The following is a 22,119-nucleotide window of genomic DNA, read 5'->3' as shown; positions in this document are numbered from 1 at the left end:
CAAACATTGCATGCGCAAGGTACTCATTTTCTGTTTTCAAATTGGTGCACTTGTGGTGTATACTAAATCAGAATCCCTTCATCATCTGGTGCACCTGCAGGTGGGCAACACTCGGTAATGTCATATGCCGGATCTGTATATTCAGGCCAAGTCTTCCTCAAGCAACCACTACACTCCCTTGTGATAATGTTGTGCTGTAACAAGAAGAATGACATCAGAATCCACCACCAACATCTTTATTATCCAAGGTTGCCATGTTTGATGCAACATTGGCTTTTCTGTAAAGATTGTTTACCATTGAAGGATGATGCGACATGTTCAATTTTTGAATTTTGCAAACCATTTTCTGAACGTCCAGACATATAAGCTGAGTTCATGTTTTTAGTCTCTTACCTTTCTCAAATACAAAACATTCCAATGAACTTACTGTGCACTCATATATAACAAATATCCACAACCCATCCAACTAGCAGCAAAATCTTTCACCCTTTCTAAATACCAGATGATTTCCTAATTTTTTTTTTTTTTTTTTTCTTGGATTGCTTGCCTTTGGAATTCTCTCTCTGCACTCCAACCATATTTAGATGCAGAAATTTAAATATGTGAACAAACATCTTACTGCCTATAAAGGTTGCCATCCTATAAATCTGGCTACGATTACAGTAGCAATATGCTTTGCTTGAAGTAGATATAAATTCTTAAAAGAAGAGGGTAATGCATAGGAAGATAGTATAATGACAACCGGATATATACACCGTGGATTAAATAAATTTTGTACAAATTGTTGAAGATGGTTAGAGGTTACATCGACAAAAACATCCAAGATGATAAAAGTTTAAATAATCCAAATGATCAATCCTCATCATAAAAAAAATGATGAAACAAAGAAATGCAGAAATATTTTGTTGTGTAATTCATATCTTTATTAGAGTAGCAAATTATATACATTTTCTTTTTTCTGTACAATGTTTTTTAATGTTGCAAAGAAACGCATTGTTATAACAGAACCAAGATCACCTCTCTTCCAAAAGAACATTTCAAAGCTTTATAGAAAAATTTACAATTGTCCATGTGAATATGTCGAGTTTTTGTTATGCAAAAGAATATTAAAAAATTGATATGTAAACCAAAGTACAAGGTTTCCTCTTCCAAGTGTATTCAATGGTAGTTGAAATTAATCTGTATTTAATGCCCAATTCTTAGATTAGTTAGCATTATAAAAAAATATCCAAAAAATTGAAATTTATTTTATTAGTCAGCTTTCCCCATAATTTTTTTTTTTGTCTTAATTATATATTTTTAGTAGGGTCACCAAGTGTCCTAATTTTTGTAAATTACATTAATTAGTAAAAAAGAAAAGTAAAGCTAAGCAACTGTTTAATATTTCAATTTGAAATATATAAGTTCATTTTGGAACAAAGTAAAAAATCATGCAGTGGATGAGGTTTGAACTCAGAACCAATCTCTAAGTATGGCGAGCCAACTGATTGAGGATACGCACAAAATCCTAATATTATTAGACACATAAACCAGACTCATTATTTCCTTTTCCTCTCTTCACAGTCAAATGTAGGTCAGCTGCTTGTTAAAAATGGAGAAGGTAAAATAAAAGCTAACAAAACAGTGAATATGGAAAAAAATGTATCTTAAATTTTTTCCTAGTGTTCATGAGGATAGCGGGAGTAAATAGAAACAAGAGTAAATTCTGCTCCTTCATTTAAGAATAATTTATAATAAAATATCAGAATTTGTTTTACATAACTGACAAAATCCAAAAGATTGAAATTTATTTTATTAGCCAGCTTTCACCATAATGATTTTTTTAAGTGTCTTAATTATATATTTTTAGCCTGTAGTAAATAAAAACAACAAAAAATAACTAATAGTCAACATTAAAGTGTCCACTTTGATAAAACTAGCATTCAGAATTGAGTAAGGATGATTGAAAGCAACTATCCAAAACACACACGACTAAAGATGAGATCTTTCTAGACTGAGGTAATTCTTAGTTTTGTCCAAATCCAGAGTGCTCCTTTCTGGATCTGCATTTTCACCGCATTAAAATTTAACCTTGTATATAATTTTTCCCACATGAGAAGGCAATTAAATAGGAAGAATGGAATATTATTTGATACTAGCGGGGGTACCCGGCGTTGCCCGAGTGTTTGTTTCCGGGAGGGGGGGGGAGTTTTAAAAATGTTATGGTAGGTAAGGGAAAAAATGAGTTCATTTTATTTATATAGATTAAACAACTAAAGTTGAGAAGGAAAAAATAATTTCAGTCAAATACTTTTCTTTTTTTTTCTAGTTCCTCATTTTTCCTTATTAGTTATGCAAAAATGCAGACTCTGCTGAAACATTATCTAGAAACCTATTCTTAACATTTGAAGACGTTTTGTAACTATTCTGTACTTTCATCTAACAATTTAATAAACTAAAGAACCATAAGAATTGAATTTAACTTGAAAATCCTTAAAAATAAAAAGCATGGTCCGTTTTCTGCATAAATACCTTAATTCGTAACACTGTCTCTGTTATTGCATTTTTTAATTTTTTTCTTGGCGTTTAAATATCTGAAAACGGTATAAATGTTCTTTCAAAAAATTTTTTTTTCTAATATACAAAAATATAATTTTCTGCATTAAGCAGAAACACAAAATAAATGTACAATAAATTTATATTCCAAAACATTTTGATTGAATTAAAATCCCCAAAATAAAAACAAGACAAAAAGAAATTTTCAATACCTGAAATAGCCAATTTTTTTTGTCAACATATTTGATTAAATGCATCATAAGCATATTTATGCTGCTATTGACAAAATACATTTCAAAAAATTTTTTATAGAAGTGGGTCAAATTATTAACTGATATGAACAATCAGAAAAAGTAAAATTATTTTTTGATTTACAAAGAATTAAGACAGACAAATTATCTTTGTAAAAAAAAAAAAAAAAACATTGTCAATTTTTCCTTTTTATCTAAATGGAGATTAAAAATAAACTATCATTCATTACTGATTTCTATAAAATTAAAACAAAAAAAAATGTTCATATGCCTTCAAATAATTACTACAGTAAGAATATAAAATTGTGTATGCATTTTGGTCATTTTTAAAGCTGTTAGATATTAAATAGATTTTAACTTTAATTTTCTTATTTTCTAGCTGCGATAGTGAATCCAGTAGGATGCATACATTCCAACAGAGATGTTTTTAAGATTCTAACTGTCTCTTTAAGTGCAATTATTTGTATTTCTTGTACTTGGTTCACCGGGTATATTTGCCAAATAGTTTTTGAAACTTTTGTCTGCTTGCTCTTATAATTACTGGAATAGTAAAGTGAAATAATTTTCACTGAACATTTTTTGAAAACAAAATTTTTAAATTCTCTTCAATAAATAGAAAACTTTCAACTGTAGGTTATTTTCGTGACATTATTGTTTTTCAAACTAAAAAAAAAAATGATATCATTTTCCTGCCAACTTAACTAAATTATTTTCTTCATAAAGGAAGATGGACTACTTGGGAGGATTTCTTTAGGAGATTAGAAATGAGCACTAATGATAGTGCAATAGATTTAATAACTAATTTAAGAGCTATTAATTCTATAAATTTACCAAGAATTTCACAAATAATTAAAAATATTGGTGATAAGGATTTTTTTCTTTTCCTTTTTATTGCAGGGTAAGTTTTAATGCAATTATTAAAAACTCAAGTTTTTTTTTTTTTCATAAATCATATTTAATTTGAATAATCACTAGAAACAAACTGATCATTTTTATCAGAATACTTTCGATGAAAAATTGAGTTTTATGGGGTATTATTGTTTAATCTTCTTAGACAATTAAATGAAAACCATCAACAGACATCATCTATTATATAAAAGGGCAGTTATATGTTTGTGTGTCCAGCTAAAAAGTCAGAAACTGCATATAACACACAAAGAACCGATATATTATATTCAACATTGCTTTTAGCTGAATGTGGATATATTTTTTTTTTTTTGTTCTTTTTCTTTTCTTTTTTTAGGGGATGGAGGACTATTCATTTATTTTAGGGGTCACCAAAAACAAAGTCTGGACAGAGAGAAGTTTAAAAAAAAAGAAATGTTACACCTACTTTAACTTTTGTTCATGCTGCTGTGCAATGCTAGTATTCAAAAATGGCCGAAAACATTGTTTATGAATGATGCACAAACTGAAACAAGGTCCAATGGCACATCATTAAATGTCAACAAATTGTCAAAAGGAATCGTAATTTACAATCCGACTAGCATCCACACCTTGGATGTCTTTTCAGCTACCGTAACTTACAGTATTTACCAGTTTAAAAAGATTACTTCAAATCATACAGTAAATGTTCACGTGAACTTTAAAACAACTGAATTCAACGCAATTTCAGAAAATTTATTTATACTTATTTTTATGGCAATTCTAACCAAGAATAAAAAAGCAGTTCTACAAAAAGACCCCTCCCCTCTCCCACAATGTCATTCATGGAATTGTTAAAAAAAATTCACAATCCAACACAAACTTCAATCTATGGCTGACTTGTCCACTGAGTTTCAGCCACAAACGTCCAACAGTTTTTATTTTATTACAATTCAATGATATATGGGAACTGTCTTGAGATGAGACTAGCAACATCACATCTGAGAGAAAGGTTGTAGAGAAGAAAGGGTGGGGGCCAATCAAAGTACAGACACAGTTCTGTAATTTATCAAGAACCCTCAAATGGGACAGAGATTGACCAGCCTAAATATAATAACAAGTACTCCATACATGGTCTAATACTAGATTTGTAGATACAGAGAATAGCTTCAGGTGTGAAAGTGTTTAGAGCAATAGAGAGAAATGACTTTACGAGATTTGGGCTGTGATAACCACGGATAAAAGTCTGGGTTTTATGAGTATGGAGTTTATTCAGAATCACATCCACTACTGATGAAACGATTGTCAAAGTGTCCCCACATGCCATAGAATGGCAATAAAATAAAAACTGATTCTTTATTTTTATTGGAGAATTGAGAAAAAGAAGTAGACTACTAGAAAGATTGATAAACAACACAACTTAATTCTTTATAGACATTTTTAAAACGTTTTACATATGAAAAAGTAAGGTTTATGCGATATTTGTCAGTTTTCAAATATCTAAGGCTTATGCGATATTTGTCAGTTTTCAAATATCTTCAGAAGTGATTGGACAGTAAGTAGCTATCATTAAGTGTTCGTAATTTATTACTGAAATGTAAGTCCTACAAGAAATGAATAGAATGAGAAAGCGTAAGCTGCGATAAATAATTTCTGAAACTTAGTGGATAAGTCAGGTATATTTGAATGGGGAACATGACAGGGAGGGGGGGGAGCACTCTATACCAATTCCTGATTGAAGGGTAAAAAAAAAACTTCTAACAGATATCAAATACTGAATTAAATGGCAAATAATTTTGTAAAAAAATAACATGTTCATGGCTTGAGAGCATTTAGCACAACAATACACAAGCATAAATGCCTTTTGTTTTTGTTAATCAGTAAAAAAAATGATTAAAAATATTTTGCATGGACATGTATATATGTGCATTTGTTTTATTGTACAGTTTTTGTTTTGTAGATAAAAGTATTTATTTATTTTTTTTTTTAATATAAATCAATCCAGACAATGATGTAATTAGTTAAAAGAAAAAAACTACTTTAAGGTCAAAAGCCAAATTACAAGTGTTTGATAGATTCTGAATTGGAAAAGAGCAATTTTTCCTCCTTTATAAAAAACATCACTCATGGAATGTAAAGGAAAAAATAAGGGGGTGAAATTTACGCAGCTGCTAAAATTTTTATTTGGATGGAACAACCGCTTTAAGAAAATATTTTTGAAGGAAAAAAATAAATTTTGCGTCGAATAGATGAAAAGGTTTTCTAAAATTCTGATCAACTTAATCGTCAGGCTGTGAACGAAACATAAATGTCGGAAATAACTTTACTTTTATTTCTCAAACTTTTGACTTTATTTAGTCGACATTTACTTGCCACCTCCCCACGAGGGCAGTTTTTAATATAGGCAAAATCCAAGTTCTCAAAAGGAAACACTGTAGATTGGGGAAAAACTATGCAAAGAAATTAGTGAGAATTGAAAATATTTGTAAAGAATAGATTGTAACTTTTTAAATGTTAATATTCTAAAAGTCATTTAATGCAATTACAAGAATACAAGTTAGACAACACTTACCTGGTTCCCAAATCCATGAAATGTTTCAAGAAGTTGAAAGCTCTGCTGGATATATTGTTTCAAGTCTCATGAGAATTGAGTTATCCTAATAATAGTGACAGTTTTTCTGATCTATAAAAATAAGGTAATTTTTACATTTACTAACCAGTTTTTCTGTGAATGTTCCCGACATCTTGTGCAGACCACCGGAATATGGTGAAAACACTCGGCCAATAAAAAATCGATTTACCCTACAACATTACAAACGCATTCTGTTTTTAGCCAATGAAAATCTCAGCAGATGACAGTTAATAGATAAGAAAATATAAATTTTATTTGCACAAAAAATTTTAATCATTAAAATCTCACCATGAATCTAGCAAACTTGCATAATATGTTACACTTGAATTCCTATTCAACAGGAGGAAATGCGATGTTGGGCGGATCCTTGAACCACTCTGTTTTTCTTTTTATAGCATTTTTAAATCGTTTACGTAAGCTGCCGGGATATGCCGAAGCAACATCATTGAAAATACGGATCAGTAAATGCAAAATGAGATACTAACATATAAAAATAATATAAGGACATTTAACGTTATGAAGATCTCCAAAACTTTTTCAGGTATTTGTGACAAATATATAAGAATTGGAAGTTTCATTTTTATCCAGAAAAGATATTCTTTTTAAGAAGTGTCAAGAAATTCTTTCAAAACATTGGGTCAAATAGCATCATTATTCCTCTACTTGCCCCTGTTTACTTGCCTCAATACTATACTAAAAATAGACACAAGGTCGATTTTTGATGTGTACAAAAAAGGGGTACTTCTTCATTAAGACAAAAGGTTACCTCAATCCAGAAGGAATTCTCCTTCACTGACTTAGTTGTCATTTAGGACCTTTTTTTCTGAAATCGAACATTATGAAACTAAATTGAAGAAAAAATTTTTAACATGAATTTGTTTTTCGTATTTTCAGTTGATAACAATTAAAGTATCTAAAACGTACAACCATCTATTAATTCTATTCAAGGATTCATGCAAATCAGTCTGAAAAAAAAAGAAGACAGCAGCAGCACAAAAAAAAAAAAAAAAAAAAATACAAAATTAGTCGATATATAAAATACAGGAGAGATCAAATACTATACTCAAATAAAAAAATAAATTTTGCTTTTTTTTTAGATGAAGATTATTTGCATCAGTTAGATTCTTCAAACTACTGTTGCTCAAGATGAGAACAGTAGTCTAAAGAATCCAAATAATACAATATAAAATATCATAAAACCATTTTTACATATAAAAAAGTTGCTTTTTTTTTTCATTTCTTGAACAATGATTGGTATGGCTTTTAGTAAGTTCAGATTCTTTAAGAACATTTCATCTGAAAATCCCAATAAATTCTTTGTATAATAATCATTATGAAACTAAATTGAAGAAAAATTTAAATTTAAAAAAAAAACGATTTACACTAGTAAGATTTGAGATGAGCGTTCAAATTGTTTTTTCTATTTTAAAAAACTTTTTAAAATTTGTTCAATTTTTAAGAATTCCAATTATCACTTTTGCAACTAACAATAACATAAAAGGTTGTCAGAAATGAAGACAAAATGATTTCAACATCAAGTGATAACTTATTCTTTTACCCTCCCCAATTTTCAAGTTTTCAGATATAAAAGTTAAAAATAGAAAATATAGCTCAGATGGAAAATCAGAAATTAAAAAAAAATTAATCAATGATTTTAAAAATAATTTTTTCTTAATAAAAACAAATAGTTTTATTTTTATATCAAAAAGCAATCAGCAAGCCACACATATCTGCTAGCAAACAAAATATTTTTGTTTAATAATTTTTGTGCAAAGGTTGAGATATATAAGTTGAACTAATTTATATTTAATCTTTTTTATATAGATTAAAGATTTTTGTTTTTCTTTTAAATATATTTTTTTTTAAATTACAGAGTAAATGTTAATATTTATACAAAACAAGAAGACATGATTTGTTTGTTGAAAATCAAAACCATAAGAAATGTTATTTAAGAGAATGAAAAGCGAGATTGAATTTAAACTTACTAAAATAATTTCAAATCTATTTATGTTCTTGAAAAATTGTGCCCCGAGTATTTTAAGGTTAAACAAAATCATCCCAAGCAGAAACAATGTCATTCTATTTATAAACTTTTTTGGGTGAAGGCATAGAATAGTTAACAAATCACACCCTCCGTTTTAAGATCTAGTTATAAAAGGTCATCAAGAGGATTTATGTATTAAACATCAACCAAAAAAGTAGAATGACAATTTATCAAGGTCCAAGACCACTAGATGGTAAAAGCTTAATAAGATTGTTAATTGGATGTGGAACAATACTATAAAAGGTAAAACAATCATTGAAAGGATTTGATTACTTAAGAGCATGGCTTGACAAGTAATTGTTGACATTAGACTTGAAGACAGCTATGTTGTAGTTGGCAGAGAAGCAGTACTTTTCTATTGTCTTCAACAAATGGGAAGTTCTTGGTATTTGTTTGCTTTGTTTGAAACAAATCAATCCCCTTTGGGTCATTTAATGTTGAAGCGCAATATCTATTGAAAATGATTTTATTGTATCCCATTAATTGAAAACAAGGTTACTATTTTTCTTGTGGATGGGGAGGAAATTGTGCATTCATACCTTTTCTAACAGTATTGATGCATGATTTGAGTACAATAGATTTGATTGTATCTTAACATTGTTGATTTTAGAATCTGTTTTATTCAGGAGGTGAATAACCTCTCTCTCATTTTTTTATTCCCCTTCCTAAAAGGACAAATGTGCCATAATGTTAACTTTAATATTAGTTCATTTGCACATTATAGGCTGTGCTATTGACTCTCTACTGTTTCTCTACAGAGTACACATGTCATAGAATGGCAATAAAATAAAAATAGGAGATATCAACTCATGTTAGTAAATTAGATCCTGAGTTGAACAACATCTGCCACTTGATCCCTGAAGCCTATCAACCTGAATCTCCCTGCTGGCATTATCTCTGCAGATGTGAGATAGGAAGTTGCCTGTTGAGTAGAGGTCACAAAACAGAGTTTCCAACCAAGTAGAGATCATTATAATGATGAATGTTATCGCCTTCATGGGTGTGAACTAATAGCTATATGAGTGAACATCTCAAGAAAAAACCAAACTGCAACTGTGGACCAAAGGGTTAGAGAATACTTTTAAAGCATGGAAATTCCCTCTTCTGTAGTCCCTTCTACCTCAAAAGAAACCTGGGTCCATTGAAATACACTCAATCACCAGAGATTGGGAATGGAGCTATATCGAAAAGAGGCTACAAAACTGGCCCAACCATCTGTAAATGTGGAGAGGAAAACCTTTGCCTTGTTGACCCACTACTACTCAACTAGTAAAGGAGTTCAATGATAATGCAAAGACGGGAGTAAAAAATTGGGAAACTTTGGTATGACAACATGTTTCAAAAACATACAAAGAAAATAGGCTAAAGACAACATAAATCCACCTCCATTTTGCGGACAAAAAACATCAATGATTTACTCTAATCCTACCCTCTCATTGGAGCAATAGAGAATATACAACTGTTTGGCTTCATTTTTAACAGCTTTTAATTCTTCATGAAAAATATTAACTCTTCACTTATGATAGAAATCAGAGGTTTGAAAAGATTACTACGCTTTCATTACCTTTTTGTCATACAAACTATGTGTGAAATATCAAGTAAAAATAATCATTGTTGTAAATTTATATGAAATTGTTGAAGTAGTTAAATTCAATCCCTCCAAAAACGTGTACATTTCAATGAATTTCTTTTTTTTTGTTAAATGTAAAACCTTAACTGTTCAAGTTAAGACAACTATCATCATAAACTGATAGGAAACTGATGAATTTGCTAAATTCAATATCATCAAATCAATAAAATCAAACAGGATTACAGAGAATAGAATACAAATAATTTGAACCAAGTTTTGTTTATCTTCGTTTAGCCCCTGTCTAAATTTTAAAGAACCATTTAACACATGAAAGGCTTTCCTTTTCAGATAATAAAACTAATTTTAGAGGCAATTACATCAATAGTAAAAATAAAATATCTGGAATGAGACCTGGTATCAGTTTTTACATTGTAATGAGTTAAATCAAAAACTTGTAAAAAAAAATATCAATTTTTTAAAAAAGATTTGTAACATTTTTAGTATTGTTAATATAACTGAAATTTTTTAGTTTTAATCAAATCAAAAACCATTGTTGGAAATGTATTTTCCTTTTTATTTATTTTTGTTTTAATGTTTTCTACCAAGGAACAAGTATTTATAAGCAAAAAAATCATAGGTTGGGGAAAAGTTATAAATATTATTGAATATTAGTTATTGAACGAGAAGTGTTAGGAATATTGAAATTTGCTAAACATGATAGATATCAAGGAGTATTTTAAATGTATAGGAGAAAATTAATAGCATTGTAAATCTAGTTTAGTTAGGTGGAGTTAAAAACTAAATTGTCACATGCAGACCAACATTTTTTCTTTTTAGAAAAGCTAAAAATCTGAATCTCCTAATAAAGCTGAAGAAGACCACTTAACCCATTATTACATATAATCCTGGTTTGGATCAGCAGGATAATCAACCATATTTCAGCAACATCTGTATTTTGCCAAAATATTTTGTATAAAGGCTGGAGTGTAAATATTACACTTATTATCTGATGTATGTTGGCAACACTAATTTTTCAGTTTACTCTGAAAATCTAGAGTGCAAAGATATAATTAGTTTCAGTTATTATTCAATAAAAAAATGTTAGTAAATAGTCCTTATAACTAACCCATATTTTTATATATAGTATAAATAAATAGGTGCAACTACACTATAATATGGAAATTTTTAATATTAAATTTCAAGGCAAACTAATCAAGTAGACTTAATTGCCATGTTACAGTAATGAACATATCCAAAAATTACGAAAAACGATAAGCTAGAAAAAATTATTAAAGAAAACATTTTTTGACGAAAATTAGCGAAAATAAAATGTTTGGCTAAAAAAAAAAAACAAAAAAAAAAAAAACACACCAGAGAGTTCCAAGGGGAGGTAAATAGCATGTAACTATTGCCAATTTTTTTAATAAATTGTGCATTAATAATAAATATGACTTATTTGACTTGTTTTTAGCTAAAGTATCCCTTGTTATGTCACATGTCCCCAAAGAATTATGGCAAGATTTTTTTTACAATAAAGGTAAGATAATCGTTTTTTTTTTTTTTTAAATGCAGCAATATTTAAATAGATATCATTGCTTTTAGTTGTTTCTTTAAATCAATTTTTTCATTTTCCAAATTCCTCTATTATAATGTAGTTGCACCAATAAATGTTTTTCCCTATAGAGTAAATCTTTGAAAGTAATTTTTGTATTAAATGATATTGTGTTTACAAAAGATTCTTAGTGATAGATTAAAAAAAAAAACAATTGGGTACTAACAGTTAATTGTTATAAAACATAATCTATACACACAAAAAAATACACCAGTTGGAGAAACTTATAGAGATCTTGATTTTTAAATAATGTATCTTTTTCTCTGCCTCACATGCCCACTCACGCATGAATGTATGCATGAAAAAAGTTCTTGCAAGACTATAAGACTTTCAGAAAAATATTAATCTACATGATAAATAGAGATTTGTTGTTTCAGTATATATGAGAGAAAATGGAAATAAGAAAAAAGGAGAAAACCTAAGTATAAAAATAAAAGGAGAGAAAAGATTGATGAAAGAGAGAGAGAGAAAAGAATATGGGAGAGAAGAAAGGAAAGAAAGAGAGAATGTTACAAAAGAAAGGGAAAAAGAGATATATTGATACAATAGAGAGAAAAAGGGTGATACAAAAATGAAAAAGGGGCATACAAAAGAGAGGTGATACAAGAGAAAGGAAAAAAGAAAAACAAGTTTTATGTGGGAGTTTGATGTATAATGAGGATGAAAAAGAGAGATTGGTAAAGAAAAATTACATGGAGAAATAAAATTGATACAGATATAAAATAAATATCAAAGTTAATGAAAAGAAACAATAAAAATAAAACAAAAAATAAAAACAACAAAATCTCCTTTCGGTGTCAAAAAGACGGTATATATTTGGAAGAAAAACTTTTGCATCGCCATTCCCAATTTAAAAAAAAACAAAAACAATTTTAATGTCAGCAAAAGTAAAAATTCCAATTGCGTGGAAGAAAAATTTGCTGAGCGTTTTTCTGCTGTTTTGGAAATACTGTCAATAAACCATTGTCATCCAGTCAGCAGAGATGGGGTGGGAGGTTTAAAAAAAATAATGAAATCAAAAATTCTTTAACAACAATAATGTCAATAACAACAACAAAACAGACATTAAATAGTTCAATATCTGTAAATGGAGAATTTATGGCCATGATGTCATCGCAACATGTGTTTATGAGAGAAGAATTGATGCTTGTTTACATTGGTGAGCTTTTAAACCAACTCATTTCAGGTGAAAACATTATGTTGATGCCAGAATTAATATAAATTGCAAAAATTATGAAAAATGACCTAGTAGAAAAATAATTACAAGTAAAAATAGAATTTATCGAATTATGGAGTTTTATCATATGTTTTAATGTGGAACAATTGTGTGACCAATTCAGTATGACAAACAAGGGCAATAACCCTTGAACTTAAATTAAAGGTTTGCCATTTTTAAATCAACACATTTCCGAATGCGATTATGGTTGAATTTTTTGTTAAAAATACATCTAGCACATCTTCTACCTGATCATTTTTGCACAAATTTTGGAATTTATACTAATTTTTGTCATAACATGTAATTTTGTAATATTTTCACCTAAAATGCGTTAGTTTAAAACATCACTAAAGTAAACAAGAACCGAAAGGTCAAAATAAAGCCAGGAAAAAAAAATAGGTAGAGAGAGGAACCAGTAGCAGTTGGTTATTTTTTTTTTTTTTTTTTTTAGCTTTTGTGTATGTTTTTGTTTTTTGATTGTTTACAAAGATAATGAATGATGAGCTTCAGTTTCAAGAAAGGATGAATTACCTCCCTTTGGTTTGGCATTTAACAGAAGATGGATTGTTGGCGTTCTTTTCGGAAGACAGAAAAGAATGATTTTTATAAACTACGTTGAATAAACGCATCTCTGAGGGTCATGAGTTACCTTGAGATAAAAATGTCAATGCTGGTGTTACAAGAGAAATTATGGTAAAAAATAAGAAAGTAGTGCGTTAGGTTGTTATTTTTTTGTTTTTTGTTTTTTAAAAGTTCCCAGGACATCATTTGAAAAATTTCAGGCCAACAACAAGAAGAAATTTCTCAATAAAGAGTTCCGAATCGAGAACGGCAATGTGAGCCGCTCTCCCAATGATTGTATTTGCTGTGTTAGGTAATGCATGGAACACATCATAGCGGATCAACTTGGTGGTGCTACTGCTCACAATCGGCTTCAGAATGTTCATCACCATTTCGATATAAACAGCACCTGTTTTTTTTTTTAAAAGAAAAAAAATGTTAAAAAAATAATAATCTAAATTTAAAACCTAATTAGATTTTGTTTCTAATAATTAATTGTTCAAAAGTACTAAGTTAAAAAATAGTAGAATGCTGAAAAAAATAATCCAGATTAATTCAGATATAATGAGAAAAGAATAACTTTACAAGGAATTTTTTGGTTGTATCTGAAGTTGTGTAATAAATTTATTTGACTTAACTACACGCTGAAATTATTTAACATTAGAAAGCTCTATCCAAAAAGATTTTGAGTCTTTATATGTACAAAGGTCTGACATCTTAATTTGGTCCAATTTCAGAGCTCCCTAAATGATCAACTTTTAAAAATGGTTTTATATATTGTTGTTATTCAGTATTTATGCATTACTGGAAATTAATAAGCAAAAATAAAAAACACCTCAAGTCGAATGGAACATATTTAGAAAAGCTAAAGCCTGTAGGCCATTAAATTCAGTGTTTCCCATACTGGAGATAATTAGATTTAAAGTTAAAAAAATAAAAAACTTAAATATTAAAATAGAATCAAACACTTTAAAAGACATGCATGAAATAAACTATGAAAATGCAGAAATGAAATTGAACCCCTAAATCCCTTTCTTTCCCAATATCCTCTATATTAACAAATAGGGGGTGGGGGGTATGATACATGCATTGGACCGATACAGTTTGAATTAATAGTTGAATTAACTACTAAACAAAATAATATTAACCAGTATAAATGCAATTTAGGTAAAGTAGAAAAAATCTTCTAAATACTTGGCATAATTGCTTCAAACAAGGCAGATATGATACACCTGATCATGTAAACAGAATCTCATTCAAAAACAACGGAAGATTAATATTAAGTTGAGAAGAAAGTTCTTGCAGAAATTTAAATTTTGATTTCAAATGATGTATTTTCAAATAAGTTTTCCTTATAATACCTTTGCTTTATATATCATTTTAAAGAGCGTTTTTCGCTCTATCTAATCATTTAAATAACAATCGTTTTAAAACAATTAGGTCTTCTTTTCAGAACGTTGAATACAAGATGGAAAAAAAGTAATTTTGCACAATTCTTTTACTTCAATTCAAGCTAGGCCGAAAAGCTGCTGAAACAACTTGCGATATCAATGAAGCATTTGGCCCAGGAACAGCTAATGAACACACAGTACAATGGTGGTTTAAGAAATTTCATGGCAGTGACAAGAGTCTTGAAGATGATGAGTGTAGTGGTCGACCATCGGATGTTGACAACGATCAATTAAGAGCCTTAGTCGAAGACAATCCACGCGCAACTGTTTGAGAATTTGCTTCTGAATTAAACATAGCATATACAATAATTTCCAACCACTTCAGAGAGATTGGAAAGAAAAAAAACTTTATAAATGGGTAACTCACAAATTGAATAACAACCAAAAAACACGCTATTATAAAGTGTCATCTTCCCTTCTTTTACACAAGAACAACCCGTTTCTCGACTGGGTTGTGACTTGCGATGAAAAGTGGATTCTTTACGACCACTGGTGATGCTCAGCTCAGCGGTTAGACACTGACGAATTCCACAACACTTTCCGAACCAGAGTAGCACCAAAAGAAGGTCATGCTGACTGTTTAGCAGTCTGCGACTGGTCTCATGGATTATAGTTTTTAGAATGCAGGCCAAACCAGTATGGCAAAGTACTGTCAACAAATGGACGAAATGCATCAGAAACTTCAACACCCAGCATGCCCAACCGTATGTTGTTCAACCGACCCTGCAGAAATTGAATATATTGGGATACGAAACTGCCTCATCTGCTATACTCTCTAGACCTCTCACTTACCGACTACCACTTTTTCAAGCATCTTGATAACTTTCTGTGTAAGAAATGCTTCAAAAACCTAAGCAATATCAAAAACACTTTGAGCGACTTCATCGCCACCAGAACGCAAAATTGTTATGTTATTAACATAAATACAATTGTTTCGCATTAGCAAAAGTGTGTTGATTCTGATGGTGCTTATTTCGATCAATAAATTTTTGTTTGAACCAAGATATGTTCATCTGAATTTAAAAGTTAAAAACTGCAAGAACGTTCTTATCAACCTGATAATAAACATTGAAGATGCACGCAGTATGTATAAAAAATACTGGAAATAATAAATATTGTAAAAGTTGATAAAATGTTTTAGTTAACATACAGAAAAGGGAAAATATAATATATATTTCTTATAATTAGTTAAAAAGAATTAGTGATTAAGAGTTAGTTAAACATCTTTTATTAGTATGTGTGTATGTATCTGTGTTTATATACAATATACATGGTATACTTTTTATTATATAACATTACATTGTCAACTATACAAAGATATCAACACAAGATGCTGAAAGAGATAACCTTTTTTGTCAAATGGTGATAGTGACATAATAATATATTAACATAACAATATGTTAATGTTTGCATTGACAGAATTAGTACAAAATGGATTTGCTTTTTCATAGTTTATTTAGCGCATGTTCACAACTTATCGCAGTGTGGACACTGGCAAATTTACTAATACTGAGGAATAATAATTCAGATAGCCATATATATATATTTTTTTTTCTTTTTACATAGGCATCACCAATTATCAAGGCCAAGAGGTCACTCGAGGATAAGGGTTAAAGAGTGTACAGTAGAAATTGGACAATATAGTAATCGTTAGTAATGGAAACTCGGTAAATTTATAAACAAGTGGGACGGCTCATCAAGAACTTGTTTATGTTAGACTTGAAGACAACCATATTGTAGTCAGCTGGAAAGCAGGAAAACAGAAGACAATTCCACAGGTGTGCAGTTCTAAGAAAGACGCTTTGTTCATGGAATCTACGTTTAGGTTTAGGCACAGATAACGAGTGGGGGGAATTATTGAGTGTTTTCAGCTAGACGAGTGTTTCTTGTGAAAGTTTGGCGAGGGGGGACCATAGACTGAAGCTCAGTCGCACTTTCCATGAAAATAACGATAAAGCAGAGACAAACTCGCAATATCTCTTCTGTGAGATAGAGGTTGCAGGGAAGAGAAAAGGACATCTCTTATGAGACTATGAAGTATATTTTGAACTCTATCAAGGCAGGACAAGTCCTTTCTAGCAGCTCCTGCCCAGATATGGCAACAGTACTCCATCCTTGGACGTACCTGGCTCTTATATAGATAGAGAATTGCATCAGCAGTGAGATATCTACTGGATCGATAGAAGGATCCGACCATTTTTCCAGTGCCCTTGGCAACAGATTTGATGTACCTGTTCCATTTAAGATCAGGAGTAAAGGTCAAGCCCAGAAGCTTGTCAAAACTTGAGGCCTCCTCAAGACGAGAGCCATTCATTTCAACTGATGCCAGATGGGGATCAGAACGTTGATGATGTAAAGAGAGAAGCGTGGTTTTAGATGCATTAAAAGTAACCAGCCACTCCTTTCCCCATTGTACAACGTGCTCAAGATCAGAGGAGAGAGAATCGGAGAGAACTTGGTCGTTTACTGACTTAGATGTGCTACCATAGATGGTAGTGTCATCAGCATAAATGTCTACAAATGATGTAAGGATGTGATTTGGAAGATCATTAATGTAGATCAGGAAGAGTTGAGCCCAGGATGGACCCCTGAGGGACTCCAGCATTAATAATGTGAGCTTCTGATTTTTGCCCATCAACTACTACTCTTATGAACCTGACAGAAAGAAATGATTTAATAATTGAGAAGACATTTCCAGCTATACCATAGCTAGAGATCTTGTGAAGTAAACCTTCATGCCATACCCTATCAAAGGCCTTAGATATGTCAAGAGCAATTGCCCTAGAAAGGTTGCCTCCGTCGAGAGATTCGCTAATCCTATGAGATATAACTGTAAGCACATCTGCTGTAGATCTAGCAGAACGGAAACCATATTGTGTGTCACTAAGAAGGTTATTTTTGCTGAGATGGTTGATTACTTCTCTATTTAACACAGATTCCAGCAACTTACTCATGATGCACAGGAGACTTATTGGCCCGTACTGAGACGGGGATGAGCGATCATCTGAATTCTTAAATACAAGGCATACTGATGAGATTTTCCAGGGTGATGGGAAGTAATTCTCCTTAAGACAACGTTCAAACAGTTTTGTAAGTATGGGCGCTAGTTCTGGTTGAAGTTTTTTGAGTACTATAAACAATTGTAAACTTAATTATGTTTATGTATACTTACCTGTATAAGGATTGATACATATGGTTTATACTTATAAGTACAAATTTTGTATATTGAGAGAAATGTTTATAGTTTTATCTTCATAAGTTTGCTTTGTTAAAGATATATTCTTTGTTCACTTTATTGTAATATATGCATTGTGATGTACCCTTTCTGAGGTTAGCTTTATTATCCGATTATGATAAATTAATTTTTTTTTTAAATATATAATTTCCTCAGTTCGCGTGGAAGGATGCGAGGATGCTATGTGCCAGTCTGTATTTAATTGACTTCCACTATCAAAAAGAGCATTTTAAATTGAGGTAACAATTATCTGCCCTTCTCGACTTAAACACGGCTTGTGTGTTATATAAAAAAGATATCAGATGAATAGATAGATTTATTTAGCAATCGGCTGTCTATCGCTGTAAGAAATGGTAGGTCAGAGAAGTTTCAGTATTCTTAACATGAAAAGATAATCAATTCAATATATATAAGTTCATAAGTCTTTCTTCTTTTTCCTTTTTCTTTTTTTGAGCTTCCAATAACGAAAAGAACAAGACGAATTTACAACCGAAAATAAACTATAGAGTTGCTCTCCTTTATGTCATTTGGAATACAAATTTATAACAGAAATAACTTACAGGGTTATCTTACACCAATATTCTCTTGTGTATTATTTCTTAGTTTATATTTCTTTTTTTCTTTTTTTATTATTGTTCTTTTTTTTGGGGGGGGGGGCGATATTTTTTTTTTTTTTCCTCAAACTCTAGCGAGACTTCTGAGTTTTTGACATTTCGTTTCTCTAACCTTGGTTCGATATATATATATCTTTATGACTGACAAATGAGAAGAGTAAAAGATAAACCAACCTTTAGTTTTACACTGGTTGACAACAAATGTTTTTCCTTTTCATATTCCTCGTGGTGTTGTCCTTTTTTTATCAGCGGAGTCGCACAGATGTCAATCGTTCTTGAAATCTTTTTTGCAACTAACTTGTGTTTCAAATTCTTAACGGTTAACTTTCTCCGAAAAAAACGCTATCAGTGTTTTTTTTTTGTTTTTTTTTTCTTTTTTTGTTCTCGTCACTGTTATTGTCATGGTAACGGCTCACCTGGTTGTTTTAATTCCTTCGCGTCTCGAACTTTTAACCATTAAATTTATTTATTTTTATTAATACAATATTGACATATTTCAATATCTGAACAGCATACACACATACAGCCGGGCATTGTCTGGGTATGTGTTTTTACTGTTGTAGTCATTGTTATTTCCATGATATTTTGTTGTTGTTAAGAAAAATAAATAAAGAATATCAAAAGATTTGATATTTTTTAACTTGAAATAACTGGGAATAAAAACATGGTAAGTGTTTCAGTTTTGTTGTTAAGTAGGATTTATAAAATTTTACGCTGAAATATGTAAGATATCAGTAAAAATTCAAATAAAACAACATCAAATTGGAAGATGTTCAGCAGAGAATATATTTAAGACAGAGTATATTTTAGAATTTTACATTAAAGATGATAAAAAATTAAAAAAAAAAAAATATGATATTAAAAGTAAATCAGAATGTCTGGACATTTTTGTAATCATTTTGAAATCTGAACTGTTTAATGCTGACTTACATTATCACCTCAGATGTCTACTGATACATGTGTTTAGTATATTAGATCAATTTATGATTAATACCAAGATCTTTGAAAAGAGGAATCAATAATAAATAAAATCTTTGACTATTTGTTATGCTCTTTCTGCATTTTGATGTGAAATTAAAAATAAATAAAAATAATGAAGCAAAATGTATGATGCATTTAGGTAGCACTATTTTTATTTTTTGCAGGGGGGGGAAGTCATCCTGTATAGAACATAATACTAATTTACTGACAATGTAACATTAATTTTCTAGTGTCTAACATAAAGTCAGCTATACAAGTCTCTAAAACGATAAAGAAACATGCCTGGTCTCCAAAATTGACAATATAAACCTCTGGTCAGTTCACTTTACATAGGGTGGTTCCCACAACCATGTTTATTAATTCAATAAAGAATTGTAATCTTACCAAGAATTGATGTGTCTCTTTGAGCAGCTTTACAAATTTCGATTCTCGATGAATGAAACGGAACATAACGATCCTGAGAAGAACCAACAAGTAGAACATTCTTGAAAGACTCTAAAGGCTCTGAAAAAGAGAAACATAAATACACTGTACAACAAGAAAACAAATTGCTATTCAGCATCTTCAAACAAAATAAAAATTTTTGTATGGTGTAACAGACTGTAAAGTGGCTAATATTTTTATAATTTTAAATAATTGTTGTCAAGATAAACATGGTAGTATAATTACGAAAAAATGCATTAGCAAAAGTATGTTACATGTTATGATTCTGGGGCAGTAACTGCTATAGGATCGCTCCCATAACATTTAGATGTAACTGTATTTATTGTCTCTGGATAAGTCCATTTGTTCTTGAAATGAATAGATCAGCATACCCCATACCAATCATTTTAATCATTTCATATTCTTTCAAATTCTTTTTACATAGTTGCTCTTTCTTTTAGGTAATCTTTCTCTAGGGATTGGGGCATAATGAGACAGGGAGAGGGGGGGATACAAAATAAGTATCAATCAAGTTGTCTAACCATACACTTTGCTTGTTTCTCTCTTTTAGTCAGCAAGAAAAGAAAATGTCTCTTATTTGTTGTAGTATTTTATGATACAAAAAGTAGCTAATCATAAATTTATTATATTTTTTTTTTCATTTTCATGAGTAACTGATTGTAATTTGGAAGTATAACAAGCAGAACATTTAAAGATTCTAAAAATTCTGAAGAAAAAAATCAGAAAATCATTTACAAGAAAATAACTGCCTTCCAGCATGTTTTTTTTACTTATTTCAGACATAGGTTTCCTGTATTGGATGGTACAAATAAGAGATTACAGATTTGAACAACATAACATCAATACAAATCACACAAACTTATAGATTGAAATAAATCAAATTAAATGTCAATAACAATGAAGTTCATAGTCATAGAAAGAACAGATGTTACACATTGATCTTAGCTAACAACCTGCATTTAGATCTCAATCAAATTGTCAAAGTGATCAAGGATATCTTGGCATCACTCATCCAAAATTTTGATAGCCACTCTCCAGTTATCTATTTAGAATTGTATAAAGTTATGGTGTGGATATAATTAAAATTTACATCATTAGTTTGGAACTCTTATTTTACTCAGAACACTGACCACCTGGAAACCATTCAAGAGACACGTAACAAATTAAATGCCTTCCATAGACATTTACTATACTTTGAACGCTTTGTTTCTTAGATTTACATTCATTAAAGCACAAACATCTAACAACTGACTTAATAAACACTGACAAATTTATTAACAACAACAACCACCCTGAAGACATTTTTGATCTACAGGTGTCTAACATATGTAGGAATGCTTACAAAATCAAAGAACAGCACAACCCACATGACTCGCATTCACACTCAGAATTGTAGAAAGATGGAACAAACTACCTACATCAATTGTTAACTGCAGAAATACTGCATTCTTTAAAATTCATATTTCCGGAAAATTGCCAAAACTACACCTGATCTTCCTCCCCACTATCCATACGTATGCAAACATGTACATGCACTTTATAGTGCACCTGAGCACTGCACACAATGGTTTCATTATTATAGCTATGATGAGATCTGAAATTGGCATCAACAATTCAATAGACCCACATGTCCCTCCCCCAATTTTTTTTTTCAAAAACTACACAAGAAATCCGTCTCCGCCTCCATACACATACGATGAATTTCATCATCATCATCACAAGAACAAGGAAGATAACTACTAATAAAAGTTATATCATCATTTCATCATCAAAACAAGAACAAGGGAGATAACTACTAATAAAAGTTATATCATTTCATCATCAAAACAAGAACAAGGGAGATAACTACTAATAAAAGTTATATCCCTTCCATCTTTATGAAATTTCTATATTTTTACTTGAAATGCAGATTAAAATTTCTTTCAATACTACAATTTAATCAATAATATAATACCGATTGTCCATATCTATAACAGTGTTTGAATTTTTAGCAAACAATCCCATCTTTAAAAAATTAAAAGGAATAAAACTTATTTCATTTTATTATTTTCATTGAAATAAAACAGTAGTCTTAAAAGATCTTATTTAAATTTAATTGAATTTAAATCT

At 30.2% G+C, this 22,119-nt stretch overlaps 1 protein-coding gene across 1 annotated transcript in view; it reads right to left on the bottom strand.

The window, feature by feature from the left end:
• Positions 1-898: 898 nt before the first annotated feature.
• Positions 899-22,119, bottom strand: part of LOC145261143 (protein FAM135A-like) — a 567,493-nt gene continuing 546,272 nt past the window's right edge. The window contains exons 27-28 of the mRNA XM_080119438.1: positions 19,951-20,070; positions 899-13,694 (exon numbers count right to left, since the gene is read on the bottom strand). Of these exons, the coding sequence (XP_079975564.1) occupies positions 13,489-13,694; positions 19,951-20,070 (326 nt within the window). The 3' untranslated portion in view covers positions 899-13,488. The remainder of the gene's footprint in view (positions 13,695-19,950; positions 20,071-22,119) is intronic.

This window comes from Euprymna scolopes, chromosome 3, assembly GCF_053919585.1.
Source record: "Euprymna scolopes isolate OS-2025 chromosome 3, ASM5391958v1, whole genome shotgun sequence".
NCBI classification, from domain to species: domain Eukaryota; kingdom Metazoa; phylum Mollusca; class Cephalopoda; order Sepiida; family Sepiolidae; genus Euprymna; species Euprymna scolopes.
This window is presented reverse-complemented; position numbering and strand designations above follow the sequence as displayed.